Source organism: Lepidochelys olivacea (genome assembly GCF_965140295.1).
Source record: "Lepidochelys olivacea isolate rLepOli2 genome assembly, chromosome: 23".
NCBI classification, from domain to species: domain Eukaryota; kingdom Metazoa; phylum Chordata; order Testudines; family Cheloniidae; genus Lepidochelys; species Lepidochelys olivacea.
In genome coordinates, this window is record NC_140433.1 from 7,157,541 (window position 1) to 7,174,744 (window position 17,204).

Sequence of the window (17,204 nt, forward strand, 5' to 3'; positions counted from 1 at the left end):
AATATATTTCTTTTGTTTTCTACAGTGCAAATATTTGTAATCAAAAATAAATATAAAGTGAGCACTGTACACTTTGTATTCTGTGTTGTAACTGAAATCAATATATATGAAAATGTAGAAAACATCCAAAAATATTTAAATAAATGGTATTCTATTATTTTTTAATCATTTGCGATTAATGGCTTGCAATTAATCACAATTTTTTTTAAATCGCCTGACAGTCCTAAAAACAGGTCATGGAGTCAGAAGTCAGGGTCAGGTGGGCATGCAGGGATTACCTATCAGTGTGGGACTAGGAGGAAATAATAGCAGAGATACAGACAGAGGTAAAGGGAATAAGAAGGAGCTTGATTGGGGTAAGATGAAGCCAGTGATCTGTCTAGAATAGCAGCAGAACAGGACTTCAGTTTATCCAAAACACCACCACTAGAGGGGGAAAATGGGCAGCAGGGAGCTGAGGTCAGAGGGAAGAGTGCAGCGATCAGGAAGAAACAACCAAGGCATTGACAATAGTTTAGCAATGGGGGGAGGGGAGAATTTGGGAGACTGTACACCAATGGTAACAGAAAAAAGAAGAGAAGGATTGAGAGGTAGAGAAGGAAGATAAACAGTTCTACCTCTGGAAGTAATGAGTTTGAGAGGGTGGAGATTTCATCTGCCTCTCACCTGATGTGAGGCAGGACATTTTGGAACCAGCTACATAGAGGAAGAAGAAAAGGTCAGAGAGCACTCAGGGACAGGAGGGGACCCAGAAGCAGATGGATAACGAGCAGGCATCTGGTGCTTACAATTTTCATTCTTTATTATTTAACAGAGTTAAGGAAATGGGCTAATGGTGAAATAAGTTACTTAAAATAAACACAGTTTTAAATACCAAGCCATTAATGTAGCACACTGGGTTCACTGCACCAAAACTGTGTAAAATAGCAGTTCCTTCTTCACTTACTTGTTGGGACCTGTTTTCAGGCCTTTGGGGTTACTTTAGAGCCAATGGCATTGCTACAACACACCTACACAACATAAAGAATACACTGTGCAGATTAGCATAGCACAGGAAGTTCAGAATATAAAGCCTGAACCCAGGTCCGGCAGGGAAAAAACATTCCAGTTAACATTACATAAAACATGAGAAAGGTTATTCCTCAGATGGATTTTTAAACAAGTTTATTTAAGAGACTTCCAGGTCCATTTGAATTATGGCAATTTGGAACCTGGATATCGAGGGTTCATTCTATTTATTACTTTCTGAAATAGCAAAAATGCAAACGAAGACATAAAATAAAGTGTCCTTATGAATGGAGAGGGTAATAGCAATGGCAAATATAGGTCAGATTTGGAGCACATCCCTTTAAGCGCTCACTAACCTCAGTGCATGAAGAAAAAGCTCAGAACAGAACACAAAACCGTACCAGGCAGAGAAAATTACAGGATTTTTGTTAATCTTGAAACAAAAAAAAGCCACGGTAAATTACATAGCATTAAATGAAACTTACATCTTCGTCCAGGTTCGTTTGCTCCAAGTCAACCATTTTGAACTGGACCCTTTTGAAAATCTCTTCCAGTGCCTCACAGGCCTTATAGTCAAGTTTTTCTCCTGGGGGAAAAGAACAGAGTGAACTCAGAAGACCCAGTGTTAAGTGTTTTGTTTGTACATAAATATGCACAGTATTAAGAGAAATACATTTCTGTGAGTTCTAGAACCCTAGGCATTGGGACAGAAAACAAGGCAATGCAAGGAGAGATGGATCTTGTTTTTCCTTCAGTTGGGGTAAGCTACTTCCTGCTCTTGCAGACAACGTTTATTATTTGCAAAGTTAAACATTTAAATCCCCCCACACAAAAAAAATTATCTTGGACTGGTTTCCAAGCAGATGGACTAGATAACCCATTAGGATTTTTTCCACTGCTAATTTTTATAATACTATGAATTCAGAATCAGCATCATCTTCTTCCACAAGCTCCAGACCTAACCCAGCAGGGCGTGTAAAACTAAGACTGCCCAAGAAGCTAGGGGACTCAACCTAGCCCTCCAATGCCCTGGACTTTAATAAATATTTTCCACATTTGAATTCCTCACCTGAACAGATATGCGGAGATAAATTGAAACAGACAATGAACCAGCCCCTAAAATACATACATGATTAACTTGCCTCCAGTCTTGGCCTTTTCATTTCACTATTTTGTAATCATATTGTCCAAATGTTCCTTACACATTTTCTACTTTCACAGGTTCACTCGTAGTATTCAGAATTATTTAGAAATATTTGTACCAAGCATTAGAGATTCCTGCAACAATCGGAATGGCTGAAAGCCAACGAGCAGCTTAGGTCATCTCAAATGTCTTCAGTTAGTTTAAACAAATGTTATTAAAAAAGCAGGAATAATTTTCTGATGCAAGAGCTTGATTTTTAACTCTAATACTGACTGATAAGAGGAAGTGGCAGCAAAGAAGGCCGTGTATGCTAGACAGGTCAACTGGCAATTTCGAGCTCCAAACTGTATAAATATTGGGAAAGTGTAAACAGCAAGAAAGGGCAGTGCTTCTGGAGGCCTATCACTGTAATCTAATAAAATTAAGAATGGAAAATGTAGATTGTATATTAGTAAGGCTACAATTATGTCACGGAGATCACTGAAGTCATGGAATCCATGACTTCCAGAGAGACTCCGTGACACTGGGGGGGGCTCTGTAGCTGACCATCCTCTGTGGGCAGCGAGGGGACCCTCCCACAGCTGCCCAGCCACTGCCAGGGAACCCTCTCTCCCCTCCGCCCCCGCAGCTGACCAGCCAGTGGGCAACAGGGTCCCCACAGCTCCCAACCACTGCAGGCAGGGGGCAGGATGCTGGACCCTCCTCCCTCCCCATTTTGTCAGGGATGTTTTTTAGTAAAAGTCAGGGACAGGTCATGGGCTTTGAATTTTTGTTTATTACCCGTGATTGTCCCTGACTTTTACTAAAAATATCCCTAACAAAATCATAGCCTTATATATTAATGACACCCACGGAGATATATTCAGAGAGCCCTGCACAGATACAAAATGTGTATCTGTTTCCGATCTGCAAACATGGTCTGTGATATAAAGTAGATATCAGCAGATTTGCATGGCCCCATGTATTCAGCTAAAGCATAGTAGATCAAGTGACAGAAGCCACATTAGGATGCTCTAAAAAGATTGATTCAACATTAGAAAATAATCTCACAGAGCAAGTCTTTCACTGACAGAGATGGAATCAAAAATGGAAAGATGGAATCTTTGCCACCTCTAATGTCTACAATTCTTTAGATTCACAGGTAATTTTAATCAGTAGGTAGGGAACTAGAGCTTGACATTTTATTTCATTTTGCTTTTTAACTGAATCAACTACACAAATGCAACATGCAGTACCTCTCAGTTGTATGCAACCTTCTTCTAGTCATATTTTTAATTTTGTATCTAATAACTCTAGCACACAGTTCTGAAAAACTAAAACTAAAACTGTTAATATTGTAATTCACGTAATCTGAATAAGCATAAAAGGTATCAGAAAATCCATTACATTTAAAAAATATGGCCAAGATTTTCAAAACTAGGAGCCTGAAGCCAGGCTCCAAAATCCATATTTAAGCTCAGCAATAAATGGCCTGATTTTCAAAATTGCTGAGCACCCAGCTTTCTGCTCTAATTAATTTTAGGTTGTAGTGTTTCTAGTGGGCTCTCACGGGGGTCTTGGATCTATGATATTTAATATTTTTATCAATGACCTGGAAAAAAAAAATTCTGAAAGTTTGCAGATGATACAAAGACTGATGGAGTGGTAAATAATGAAGAGGGCTGGTCACCTAAGTTCCCTCTAAGGCAGGGGTGGGCAAACTTTTTGCCCGAGGGCCACATTGGGTTGCAAAACTGTATGGAAGGCTGGGTAGGGAAGGCTGTGCCTCCCCAAACAGTCTGGCCCCCGCCCCCTATCCAACCCCTCCCACTTCCTGCCCCTTGACTGCCCCCCCCAGAACCCCTGACCCATCCAACGCCCCCAGTCCTTGTCCCGACCGCCCCCTCCCGAGACCCCCCCAATCCTGACCCTACCCCCATCCAACCCCCCTGCTCCCTGTCCCCGGACTACCCCGACCCCCATCACCGCCATGCCAACAGGCCCCCCGGGACTCCCATGCTTATCCAACACCCTCAAACCTCCAACATCCAAACCTCCACTCCCTGTCCCCTAACTGCCCCCCGGGACCCCGGGATACCCTGCCCCTTATCCAACCTCTCTGGCCCCGGTGTAGCGGCACAAACAGCAACCCTCCACTCCGGCCCCTTACCATGCCACTTAGAGCAGCATGTCTGGCAGCCGCGCCACTCGGCCGGAGCCAGACACGCGGCCGCACTGCCCTGCAGGAGCGCGCAGCTCCACCGCCCAGAGCACTGCCCACGCGGCCATATAGCTGCAGGAGAGGGGCTGGGGGCTAGCCTCCCCAGCCGGGAGCTCAACGGCCGGGCAGGATGGTCCCGCAGGCCGTAGTTTGCCCAGCACTGCTGTAAGGAGTGCACCTGCGTAGCCTTGCAGGAAGCTGTCAAGGGCCACGCACTTAATTAGCACAGCTGCACTGGCATGCACACTGCACTCAGGGGCCACAGGTGGGCCTGGAAGATGGCCGTATGGTAAGGTGGGGAATAGAGGTAGGTCAGGGCAGTGAGGTGAGGGATGATGATGGGGGAGCCTGGGGTGTGCAGGGTGAGAAGCCTCTCCCCTGTGGCCCAGCTGCTGCTGCAGATAAAGAGGGCTGGGCGGGGTGGGGGGTGTCAGACTCCACTGAGTCTGCCCTACAGCCCCAGGGCAGACTTAGCCCCAAACCCTTCATCCTGGGCCCCATCCCAGAGCCTGCACCCCCAGCCAGAGCCCTCACCCCTAGCCCCCTCCCACACTCTGAACCCCGTCGTCCCATCCCAGCCACACATCTCCATATTGGTGCACATTAAATTAATTCCGCACATGGATAGGAAAAATTAGAGGGAACATTCCAGGTCACCAATACTGAGCAATCTTTATCGCTTAGTAAAATGAGCACAAACACACAAACATACATTTTAATACGGCCAAAAGTAAAGCTATATATGCAGGAACAAAGAATGCAGCCCATTCTTACAAGAGGGGGGAGACTATCCACCACAACTCCCTAAACTTTTTCAGGGTCACTGCTTCCCCAGATAGTCAGCTCCAAGTGCGATGCTGTGGCCAAAAAGGCTAATGGGATCCTGGGATAGGAGAATATCGAGTAGGGGTTGAGACGTAATAGAATGTCTTGATTTGGCACAAGTGTGATCACTGCTGGAATACAGTGTCCACAATTCCAGTAAAATGTTGATAAATTGGAGAGGGTTCAGAGAATAGACATGAGAATGATTAAAGGATTGGACAACCTGCCTTACAGTGATAGGCTCAAGGAGCTGAATCTATTTAGTTTAACAAAGAAAAGGCTAGGGCGTGATTTGATCACAACCTGTAAGTACCTGAAAGGGGAAAAATATTTGATAATGACTCTTCAATCTAGTAGACAAAGGTAAAATAAGATGCAATGGCTGGAAGTTAAAGCTAGACAAATTCAGACTAGAGATAAGACATAAGTTTTTTGTTTTGTTTAACAGCAGTAATTAAACCACTAAAACTATTTACTAAGCATTGTGATGGATTCTCCATTACTGGCAATTTTCAAAACAAGATTGGATTTTTTCTAAAAGACACACACTAGGAATTATTTTGGGGAAATTCTATGGCCTGTGTCACAGGAGGCCAGACTTCCAGGTCATTAATAAAAATAACGAGGAGTCCGGTGGCACCTTAAAGACTAACAGATTTATTTAGGCATAAGTTTTTGTGGGTAAAAAACCCACTACTTCAGATGCTTGGAGTGAAAATTACAGATGCAGGCATAAATATACTAATACATGAAGAGAAGGGAGTTATCTTACAAGTGGAGAACCAATGCTGACAGGGCCAATTCAACCAGGGTGGATGTGGTCCACTCCCAATAACTGATGAGGTGTCAATACCAAGAGAGGAAAAATTGCTTTTGTAGAGAGCGAGCCACTCCCAGTCCCTATTCAAGCCCAAATTAGTGGTGTTAAATTTGCAAATGAATTGTAGCTCTGCAGTTTCTTTTCGAAGTCTGTTTCTGAAGTTCTTTTTTGTTGAAGGATGGCTACTTTTAAATGTGTTATTGAATATCCACGGAGATTGAAGTGTTCTCCTTCTGGCTTTTGTATATTACCATTTCTGATGTCTGATTTGTGTCTATTTATTCTTTTACGTAGAGACTGTCCGGTTTGGCCAACGTACGTGGCAGAGGGGCATTGCTGGCACATATCACATTAGCAAATGTGTAAGTGAATGAGTCCCTGATGGTGTGGCTCATGTGGTTGGGCCCTCTGATGGTGTCACTAGAGTAGATATGGGGACAGAGTAGGCAACGGGGTTTGTGTTTATGTGACTAGAACTTATTTGCACTGTAGCGTCCAGGAAGTGGCTCTCTTATGTAGACTGGTCCCAGGCTGAGGTTGATGGTGGTGTGGAAATTGTTGAAATCCAGGTGGAATTCTTCAAGGGCCTCCTCCCATGGGTCCATATGATAAGATGTCATCAATGTAGCGCAAGTAGAGGAGGGGCACTAGGGGACGATAGCTGAGGAAGTGTTGTTCTAAGTCAGCCAAAAAAAATGTTGGCATACTGTGGGGCCATGCACCCTGACTGAACTGGTCCTGTCAGCATTGGTTCTCCACTTGTAAGGTAACTCCCTTCTCTTCATGTATCAGTATATTTATGCCTGCATCTGTAATTTTCACTCCATGCATCTGAAAAAGTGTTTTTTTTAACCACGAAAGCTTATGCCCAAATAAATCTGTTAGTCTTTAAGGTGCCAGACTCCTCGTTGTTTTTGTGGATACAGACTAACACAGCTACCCCTCTGATACTTGACACCATTAATAAAAAGGTTAACTGGGGAAGGGGGTTGCAGGGAGTCCCTGAAATAGAGGGGGATGGGAAGGTGGAACATAGGGAACTTGTGAGGGGAATGAAGGAATGCAAGAAGCCCTGGAGTGGGGGGGGGGGGGGAGAGAATATTAGTTTGGTCTACAGAAGTGCGGGAGGTTTAGATTGGATATTAGGAAAAACTTTTTCACTAAGAGGGTGGTGAAACACTGGAATGCGTTACCTAGGGAGGTGGTAGAATCTCCTTCCTTAGAGGTTTTTAAGGTCAGGCTTGACAAAGCCCTGGCTGGGATGATTTAACTGGGAATTGGTCCTGCTTTGAGCAGGGGGTTGGACTAGATGACCTTCTGGGGTCCCTTCCAACCCTGATATTCTATGATTCTATAAGTGACAAAAAAGAGTGCAACCGTTGAGTAATACTACACGTTCCAGAAAGCCCCTTAAGCAGAAGCCTAGGCTCATTCATACAACTGTCCTCGATGGAAGCTGTTAAACATGCTTATTTGGCCAGGTTTTTTCTTAAGTAATGCCTCAGCCTCCCCTATTTTTCATGTATCTCCCTCTTCTCCATAGCTTTGGAGTCTTTGTATCAAGATCAGAGAACATTCCAAGGCTTGGTCTACACTTAAAAATTAGATCGAACTAGCTACTTCACTCATGGTTGTGAAAAGTATCGTGCCCCGAGTGCCATAATTAGTTCAGTGTAGATGCAAAGGTTGATGGAAGAATTCTTCTGTCGATCTAGCTACCACCTTTCAGACAGGTGGATTAATTACATCGATGGAAAACCTCCTTCCATCAGGGTAGGAAGCATCTACACTATGGCACTGCCTCACAGCAGCTATAATGCTGTAGCATAGACATGGCCTGAAAGATACGCTCTAGTTCAACCACAACATATTAACCTCAATAGAGGAATCAGTGGGAGAAGTGCCATGTCCTGCATTATGCAGGTGGTCAGATTATAGAATTGCAAGGGTTCCTACTGGCCATATGAGAAAACGTAATGAATCAGGCTTTCATAAGAGGGTGGTAAAGTCAACTAAGCCCTATCTATATCCATGGCCTGATAACTACCCCAACAGCAATTTTTGCAGCATTGCTGGAACATGGGTACATTTCTCACGCAGAACCCCCTACAAAATTAACTTTTCCTGTTTCCTCAGTATTAGCATTATTTGTACTGCATTAGCACAGCAAGTGCCCCATTCAGGATCAGGACACCACTGAGATAGGAGCTGTACAAACAGAGTACAACAGTTTCTGCTCGAAGAATTTCCTTTAAAAAGCTAAGTCATTAGGGTTATGAGAAAGAGGCTTACCTTTTAGATCCAAGCAATCTATCCTGGGAGATAGATCTTTAAATTCCTGTAAGAGAAATAGTAGCACATTATTATACTCAGCAGAAGACAAATCCCTCCTCTAGGATAACACAGAAGTGGAAGGTATGGTAACACTCCCCCACAAATACGAGGGAAGGGCATTACTCCCAGCACCCTTCCGTGAGTTCACTAGAAACCTGTACATACCCACAGCATTTCTTAGGGATTGTCTATATGAGGGGATTTCATCTGCAGCTTTTTTTCTGCGCGTCAGGTAATGCACATTATGCGAGCTGTAGTAATATCATGCACACAGGACAGTGTGCGCTCAGTCAAGGCACATCATGTGTACACACAGCAGCAGTTTGCTGCAAATTGAGGGCGTAGCATTCTCAAAGCAGATCTTATGCTCCTTTGCTTTGTTGCGGAGCGGTACGCATTCAGGGATTTTTCTTGCTGTGCATTGTGGGATACATAGCAAGATGGCTAGTTCAAGTTTTTTAAAAATCCCCTGATTCATCTGTATCCATCCCATACATCCTTTATGGGCAAACTAATGCCATTTTCAAATTGCTGTAAGCCAGCATGGACCCAACGGCGCTCTGTATCACTACGCTGGCAACCTCAAATACGCAAAGGCTACTTGGACTGTATTTCAGCATTCGAAGCCAGATGACTTCGGCTTGGGACTTTGCTTGCTGCACCACTGAGCGGATGACGTGGCGGCAGCAGCAGCTCCACCAGCAGGAGGATCTTCAGCAGCAGTGGAGCTGGGACATGGATGAGCAAGAAGAGGAAGTGATAGCAATTGATAGAGGACCAGTTCCTGGAGCTGCTGCTTTACAGCTTGCAGTGCTGTTTCTAGGTTCAGGAAACCAGCACAGATTCATGGGAAAGGACTGACCTGCAGACCTGGGATGACCAGCAGTGATGAGAGAATTCAGAATCGGGGGTGGAGGAGAACATTTTTGGAGATATGTGCTGAACTAGCCTTGGAGCTGCAGTGGCAGTGTACCAACATGTGGTGCCCCATACCTGTGGGCAAGCAGGCCACAATTGCCACCTGGAAGCTGGCCACCCCAGAAAGCCACTGGTCCATAGCCAACCAATTCAGAGCAGAGAGAATGACTGTAGGAGCCACTGTCATGCAGGTGTGCAGTGCCAGAGAGGTACTGTAATACCAAGTTATAAAGTTTGGTAATGCTCAGGAAGTTATTGATGGTTTTGCACATATGGGATCTCCAAGCCATACTGGGGCCATTGATGGGACTCGTGCCTATTATTTCTGAAAGTAAAATTGCACTGTTCGTGAAATACTTTGGAAGTAAGACAAAAAAACATCCCAAAGATTATAACTGCAAGTTGCATTTTGCACAGTATTAGTGAGAATTAGAGAGAAAAACTTGGCGATAGGTGGAAGGCTGACGTGCAGAGACTGGCTCACTGGTTTGTGTAGCCACCTAGGCATTCAATACAGAATGCAAACAGCCGGGGCAACAGCATCCAGATGCCTATCGTTCTTATTTGGAGTCTCAGGCCTGAAATTGTGCAGCTGTGAATCCTGCTATTAACCTATGCATGGACTGAGGCAGGGGAGAGATTTTTGTGCAGTTCAGTGTTGTTTATGGGCAGTTGAAGTGCAACAATGTGGCAATCCCTGTTGTACCTTGTGTCTTTGCCTACAAGCTTAAGAATTAATGCAAACAACTATTTGCTGTGTAAAATGAACTGTTGACTGCTTGTGAATGAAATTATATAGGTTTTCATTGAATAATCTATTATGTAACAAACAGAAATGAGCCTTCAACTGAGACAAAAATTTTAAAAATGCTTTTAATTGTGAAACAAATTAACTAACTACGAAGAACTGTTTCATTAAACCAGCAGTGGAAACCAAAACAGTAAAGTACAACAGTTCAGCGCAGGGCATAAAGCCAGGAGGCTTAAAGTTACAGGCGAAGGTATGTCTTGGTTATGCTTCTTCTGGTTCATGGGATTTCTGGTGTGGAGTACCCAGGCTCAAAGTTACCAGGGGCAATAGAGGGCTCAAAAGAGCTGGAGTCTGGGAGGGGAATGACCTCTGGGTGCACTGTTGCAAGGGTACAGCCGTGAGGAGGAGTTGTTCCCAGTAGCCTGTATTGTCCAAGGGCTGCAAAACATGGCTGGGTGCTAGTCTGTAGCACCGCCTTGCCTGGTGCCCCAACAGTAACATGTGCTGCAGCAGGGCATTTTGGCTTTGCATTATCCCCAGGAGTTGCCTCTGCATCTTCCTCCATATTATCTTTGGCCATGGCAAAGCTTTTCCTGGCAACTGCCTCGCTGTCCTTGGCCACTGCAGTGATCTCCCTGGACAGCTCCTTGTCATATTCCATTGGTCCTCAGTTTTCTTCATTTTTTGGGTAGTGGGAGGACTCTGTAGGATGTCCATGAATTTTTCATCACAAATTCTGTTTTCTCCCTTTCAGGTTTCCTCGCCATTCCGTTGCTGTTAAGGACCCTCTCCTTGAGGGTCTGGCCAGTACAGCTGTGGAGGTATTAAAAAAATGATAAATGGTTATTCATATTCTAGAGAGGCTGTGGTGTTCTTAACATTCTTTCTTGGCTTTACCTCCTTTAGATTCTTTCCAGTATTGAGGAACCTTGGAGATGGTAAGTGGTGCGTGCTTTTGGACTTTTGTCCATGCACTATATGCTGTTGTGCCTCGGAGCATGGGGGTGATGGGAATTATGCAGTTCAGGCTGTGCCTTGGAGAGGTTTTACATGGTGTTTTACATGGAAGGGTTAACAGGGTTAATCTGGGGATGAGCTGAAGAGTAATACCCTTGAGGCTGTCCTGACTCTGGATCACGTGACAAGGAGCCAGGTGACTAGGAGGCAGAGAATGGCCTAATAAAAAAAGGCAAAGGGCAGAGCAGCAAGATATGCTGTGAAGTTATTCAACAAGATAGTCCCCCCAGTATGTTACAGGAGTCATGAGCAATACTGGTGGGACTGGCCATGTAGCTATTCCTTCATCTATGAGCAAAAGTGGAGCAATTTCTCAGCCTTGCTTTATCTCCCCTGCAGACATGTTAATAGTGCAAAGAAAAATAGACAGGGTTCTGCAATGACTGCCTAAAACATTCACTGTTACCAGTCTGTCAGAATGGCCCTGTAAATGCATATTACAGGGAGCTGTCCTCTTTGTAGCCTTATGGGCATGCAATGTCCATGTCTATCTCCTGTACGGTGAGAACACTAACCAAACTTCCCTTCCTGTAACCACTGTCGCAATAAACTTCTGTATTTTGCACAAAAGAAAGAATGTTTTCCTTATTTGACTCTGGCATGGGAAGCCAAGGCCGCACAATGCTGCCAGCAAACTGTTTTGGTGACAGTGAATGAGGTTTGAGGGCGGGGCGAAAGGCACATTCACCAGGCAGGATGCTAAGGAAGGGAAACATAAGTCAATAGGTACACAGGCATGTGCCTTCCATAGCACGTGCCTGAAAACAGTCGGTAACCAGGGCTTTAGCACATGACGGTGGCTGATGGCGACTATTCCAGCTGGGCAATTTTGGAAAAGTGTATGGGAGGGGCACAAAAGGACAGTGTGGGCCAATGGAGGGAGGGACGGACCTTGCACTTGGCCATGAGGCACTTGGAACAGAAGCTATTACTGCCATACAGCAGAATAGTAAATTAAAACTACTATTTAAGTTAATTTAAAAAAATGTTTTAAAAAACCTTGCATATGCGATGGTTCTATCCACAGGATCAGCCTCCTCAGCTGCTGCCTGGGAATCAGGGTTGGTTGCTTCAGGGCAGGAATCCAGTTAGTCTTCTAAATGGCTGGCAGCAGGTACCTGAGTTCTGAACAGATGCTGGCTCTCTCAGATCTCTTCACTGGCCTCCTCTTGCTCATGCGCCGATGAGTCTTCCTGGTCATCCGGGGTGGGGAGGGTATGACCTGCAAGCTTCTCACATTGCCTGGATGAGGTAAGTGGTCATATAGTTATGCATGTCCAGCTCCTCAAAATGTTCTCTGCCACATTTCTTCCTGTTGTTCCTTATTTTAACATAGGTGCTCCTCAGCTGTTTGCACTTTATCCAGTGTTGTCTGGCATTCTGGTCATAGCCCCTCGCCAGCACGTGCCTCGCAATGCCCACCAGCAGATCTTTTTCCAAGTGGCTGGCAACAAGAGCTACCTGCACCAACGCTTCTCCCCAGATAGCACTGAGATCCAGTCTCAGCACGGAGACAAGGGCTGCTTGAGGCATGCTGCAGGGCTTCTGGAGTATTAAGCACACCTACCATGATAAACTGGAATCCAGGAGTGAATGAACAGCCACCTTATAAACGAGGAAGGGGACATCCAATCAACTTGATCCCAGGGCAGGAGAGGGGGCACAGGTAAACAGACAGGTCGACAGTCGACTACAAAGCAGCGTGGGACAGGCACCGAGAGACTGTGAAACCTGTTTGCAGTAGCACTGGGTGCACTCAAACAATAGATCAGACTAAGGCTTTGTCTATACTGGCAAATGAAAGACAAAACTTTTGTAATTCAGAGGTGGTGTTCACACACACACACACACACACACACCCACCCCCCAAAGATGAAAGTTTTGTCGATGACAAGCGCTGGTCCGAACAGCACTTTGTCAGCGGGAGAGCGCTCTCCTGCTGACAATGCTAAAGCCGCTGCACTCGTTGCGGGTGGAAGTTTGTCAGCGGGAGAGCGCTCACCTGCTGACAAACAGTGCCTCCACCGTGTGCTTTTTAGCAGCATGGCTGTACCGGCACAGCCGTGTCGCTAAAAGCTGCATAGTGCAGATGTAGCCTCACTCGCTTTGCGGCAAAGTAAGTTCATTTTGAAAGAGGACTCCAGAGTTTCCAAAAAATGCAAAGTCAGTGAAAACCATCAGTTGTCATGTGCACACAAGCGTTTTCAAAGCAGATTAACGTAAGCTGGTAGAAATAAAGCTTAGGGGGTTTTCATGCAGGTCCCCACATCTGTATCCTCGAGTTCAGAGTGGGGAGGAAACCCGACACCTTTCATCTGTTTTGAACATTTAGATTATAAAACAATACAGTTTCCCCAAGAACAGTTTATGTTTATAGTGCCTAGTACAATGGGGCTCCCTTCTCAGTTAATCCCTATGCACCACCATCATACAAATAAATTCACAGGCAGGCAAAATTGCTAGAGCTGTATGGAAAAAATGGTTACCTACCTGCAACTGTTCTTTGAGATGCAATGCGGATGTGTATCCTAGGTGGGTGTGTGTCCCATGCACCAGAGCCGGAAAACTCTGCCTAACACTACCTGTAGTGGTGGCTCTCATGCCCCATGGCTGTAGGCTCTCTTGTCCCCAGACATACAAGGGCAGCGCTGCCCTGACCTCCCACTTCAGTTCCTTCACACTGAAGGTCAGAAGTACACACTCTGATACAGAGGAGATGGAAGAAAGGTCATGGAATACATATCTGCATCACATCGCGAAGAATAGTTACAGGAAGGTAACAGTTTTTTCTTCTTTGAGTAGATGTAGCTTTGTAGTCTGTGTAGGTGACTCACAAGTAGTCCCCGCACGAGGTTGGGCTTGGTGTCTATTTAAAGAAGAACTGCCTTCACAAAGTCTGCATCTGATCTGGATGCAGCTGTAATGGCATTGTGCATACTTCTCCAAACCACTGAGGACCAAGAGGCTGCCCTGCAAATGTCCAATATAGAATTGTTGTTGTCGTCACCTGAGCTTTTGTGGAATGAGCTCATAGCCCTTGAGTGGGCATAGCCTGGAGCTACTTCATATGCTGTAGTGACAGTCTCCAAGTGGATAATCTCATGTATCTGTGAAGAGACCGCTTGACCCTTCATTTGGTCTGCATATGAATCAGACATGGCAAGGAATAGAAAAACGCTAGACATTGCCTGACATCCAAAGCATGGAGATGGTGCTCCTCGGGGGTTAAATGTGGCTTAGGGAAGAACATCCTTAGATATATAAACTTGGTTCAAATGAAATTGAGAAATCACCTTTGGTGAAAAATTAGGGTGCAGCTACAAGGTCACTGTGTCTTTGGAAATTTGCATGTAAGGAGGCTCTACCACAGAGGTGGGCAAACTGTGGCCCCTGGGCCACATCTGGTCCACGGGACCGTCCTGCCCAGCCCTTGAGCTCCTCGCCAGGGAGGTTAGCCCCTGGCCCCTCCCCTGCAGCCTTAGCTTGCCATGCAGGCAGCTCCGTCTGGACAGCAGGGTTGCAAGCTCCTGCTGCTCTGAGAGGCATGGTAAGGGGACAGCAGGGGGGTGGGGGGGGAAGAGTTGGATAAGGGGTAGGGGGTCCCAGGGGGCAGGGGGGTTTGGATAGGGCGTGGGAGTCCTGAGGGGCCTGTCAGTGGGCAGGGGTGGGGATAGGGGTCCGGGGTGGGGGAGGGGGGGATGCACTCAGGGGGTGGGAAGTGGGAGGGGGCGAATAAGGGGTGGGGGCCAGGCTGTTTGGGGGCATAGCCTTCCCTATCCTCCATACAGTTTTGCACCCCAGTGTGGCCCTTGAGCGAAAAAAAGTTTGCCCACCCCTGCTCTACCATCAAAGCCTTCAACTAACAAACTCTCCTTGCAGATGTTATCGCCACAAGGAAGGCAGTTTTCTGACATCGAAGAGGAAGTTGCCAGCGGCTCAAATGGAGGTACCAAAAGAACTGCTAAAACAGTATTAAGGTCCCACAAAGGAACTGGCTCTTTAACTAGTGGGTGGAGATTAGGGACTCCTTTCAAGCAGCACACTGCCATGGGGTTTGAAGACACAGACTTATCATAAATAGATGGACGAAATGCCAAAATTGCAACAAGGTGGACTCTCAGTGAACTAAGCGCAAGGCCAGATGACTGAAGGTGTAACAGTCAGTCCAAGAGGTCTTGGATACAAGCCTGCATTGGCTGAACTCCCCAGGCTAACGACGATAGACAAAGGATTCCACTTGGCCAGACAGACAACCCTGTTGGAGGGCTTCCTACTGTTAAGCAAGACCTGGTGGACTGCCTCCAAACACTGTGCCACCTCCTTCACATCTAACCATGCATGCAGCGTCCACACTGAGAGATGCAGGAGCTGAGTAAGGGATGCAAAACCTCATCATGATGCTGAGTCAGGAGAAGAGGGGGAAGGGATATGGGAGGCCAGATGATAATGTGAGGCAATCAGAGAACCAACATTTTCTTGGCCATACTGCAGCAATCAGAACGAGCCTGGCATGGTTCAATCTCAGCTTGAGAATGACCTGTGGGATGATCAGAAGTGGAGGAAAGGCATACAAGAACACCAGTTCCCAGCTCAAGTGCAAAGCAACAGTCCAGGAGCTCAGGCCTGAGACCCCTGTCAGCTTGCATTTCTTGTTTGTTCTCATGCCAAACAGATGAATTGTCAGAATGCCCCAGACTGAAAAGACAGATGGCAGGACATTGGGCTCCAGAGACCATTTGGGATTCTGAGAGAAGCTCCGGCTGAGGTAAGCTGTCTGGGGAATATGGATCCGAGAAAAGAGATTGGCCCTGAGGGCAATGTACTCCCTGATGCAAAACTAGCAGACTCTTGATGGCCTCCTGACAAAGCATGTTGGAGTGAGCTTCCCCCCTGCCTGTTCACATAATACATGGTGATGGTACTGTCGTGAGTATGAGAACCACTGAGCCCCAATGTGATCTTGGAAGGTCTGACAAACACTGCAGATGCCATGAAGCTCCAGACTATTGATATGTAGAAAAGCTTCCTGTTCCGACCACAGGCCTTGAACCTTCAGCGAATCCAGCACTCCCCAGTTTATTAAGGAGGCATCAGTGACAACTGTTCTGGCTGGTGGAGAGAGTGAAGAGAATGCCCTGGCACACATTGACCTGAACCATCCACTACCAAGATTGGTGGAGGAAGACAGACCAGTCTGCCCAAGGGATGACAGTGCTGACAACAGATCGACAACTTCAGTCACATTTGAAGAAGACTAAGGTGCAGCATGGCATATTGGACTACCTGTGGACACAAAGCCATAGCCAAGGCCTAGCATAGAATCATAGAAGATCAGGGTTGGAAGGGACCCCAGAAGGTCATCTAGTCCAACCCCCTGCTCAAAGCAGGACCAATTCCCAGTTAAATCATCCCAGCCAGGGCTTTGTCAAGCCTGACCTTAAAAACCTCTAAGGAAGGAGATTCTACCACCTCCCTAGGTAACTCATTCCAGTGTTTCACCACCCTCTTAGTGAAAAAGTTTTTCCTAATATCCAATCTAAACCTCCCCCACTGCAACTTGAGCAAACCTCAGTCATACTCAGACTGCAGTTGAGGATTGGGACTGCATGTCCAGAGTAAGCGGCAAACTGCCTGGAATCATTTAGTCAGTAGAAATGCCCTTGAATTCATAGAGTCTATCACAGGGGTGGGCAAACTTTTTGGCCCAAGGGCCACACTGGGGTGCAAAACTGTACAGAGGGCCAGGTAGGGAAGGCTATGCCCCCCAAACAGCCTGGCCACCATCCCCTATTCACCCCTTCCCACCCCCGACCGCCCTCCTCAGAAGCCCTGACCCATCCAACAACCCCCCACTCCTCGTCTTCTGACTGCCCCCTCCCAGGACCCCCCACCCCAAACCACCACCACCCCAGGACCCCACCCCCTATCCAACTCCCCTGCTCCCTATCCCCTGACTGCCCCCCTGACCCCTATCCACACCCCTGCCCACTGACAGACTCCCACGCCCTATCCAAACCCCCCTGTTCCCCATCCCGACTGCCCCATGGGACCCCCTACCCCTTATCCAACTCTTCCCCCGCCCCCTTACTATGCCACTCAGAACAGCAGGAGCTCGCAGCCCCGCTGCCTGGACGGAGCCAGCCACACTACCTGCGCAGCAAGCTAAGGCTGCAGGGGAGGGGCTACA

At 46.5% G+C, this 17,204-nt stretch overlaps 1 protein-coding gene across 1 annotated transcript in view; it reads right to left on the reverse strand.

The window, feature by feature from the left end:
• The window catches only part of PPP1R37 (protein phosphatase 1 regulatory subunit 37), a 171,140-nt gene that overhangs the window by 93,012 nt on the left and 60,924 nt on the right, over positions 1–17,204 (reverse strand). The window contains exons 3-4 of the mRNA XM_084612521.1: positions 8,290–8,335; positions 1,494–1,594 (exon numbers count right to left, since the gene is read on the reverse strand). Coding sequence (XP_084468647.1) covers positions 1,494–1,594; positions 8,290–8,335 — 147 coding nt within the window. The remainder of the gene's footprint in view (positions 1–1,493; positions 1,595–8,289; positions 8,336–17,204) is intronic.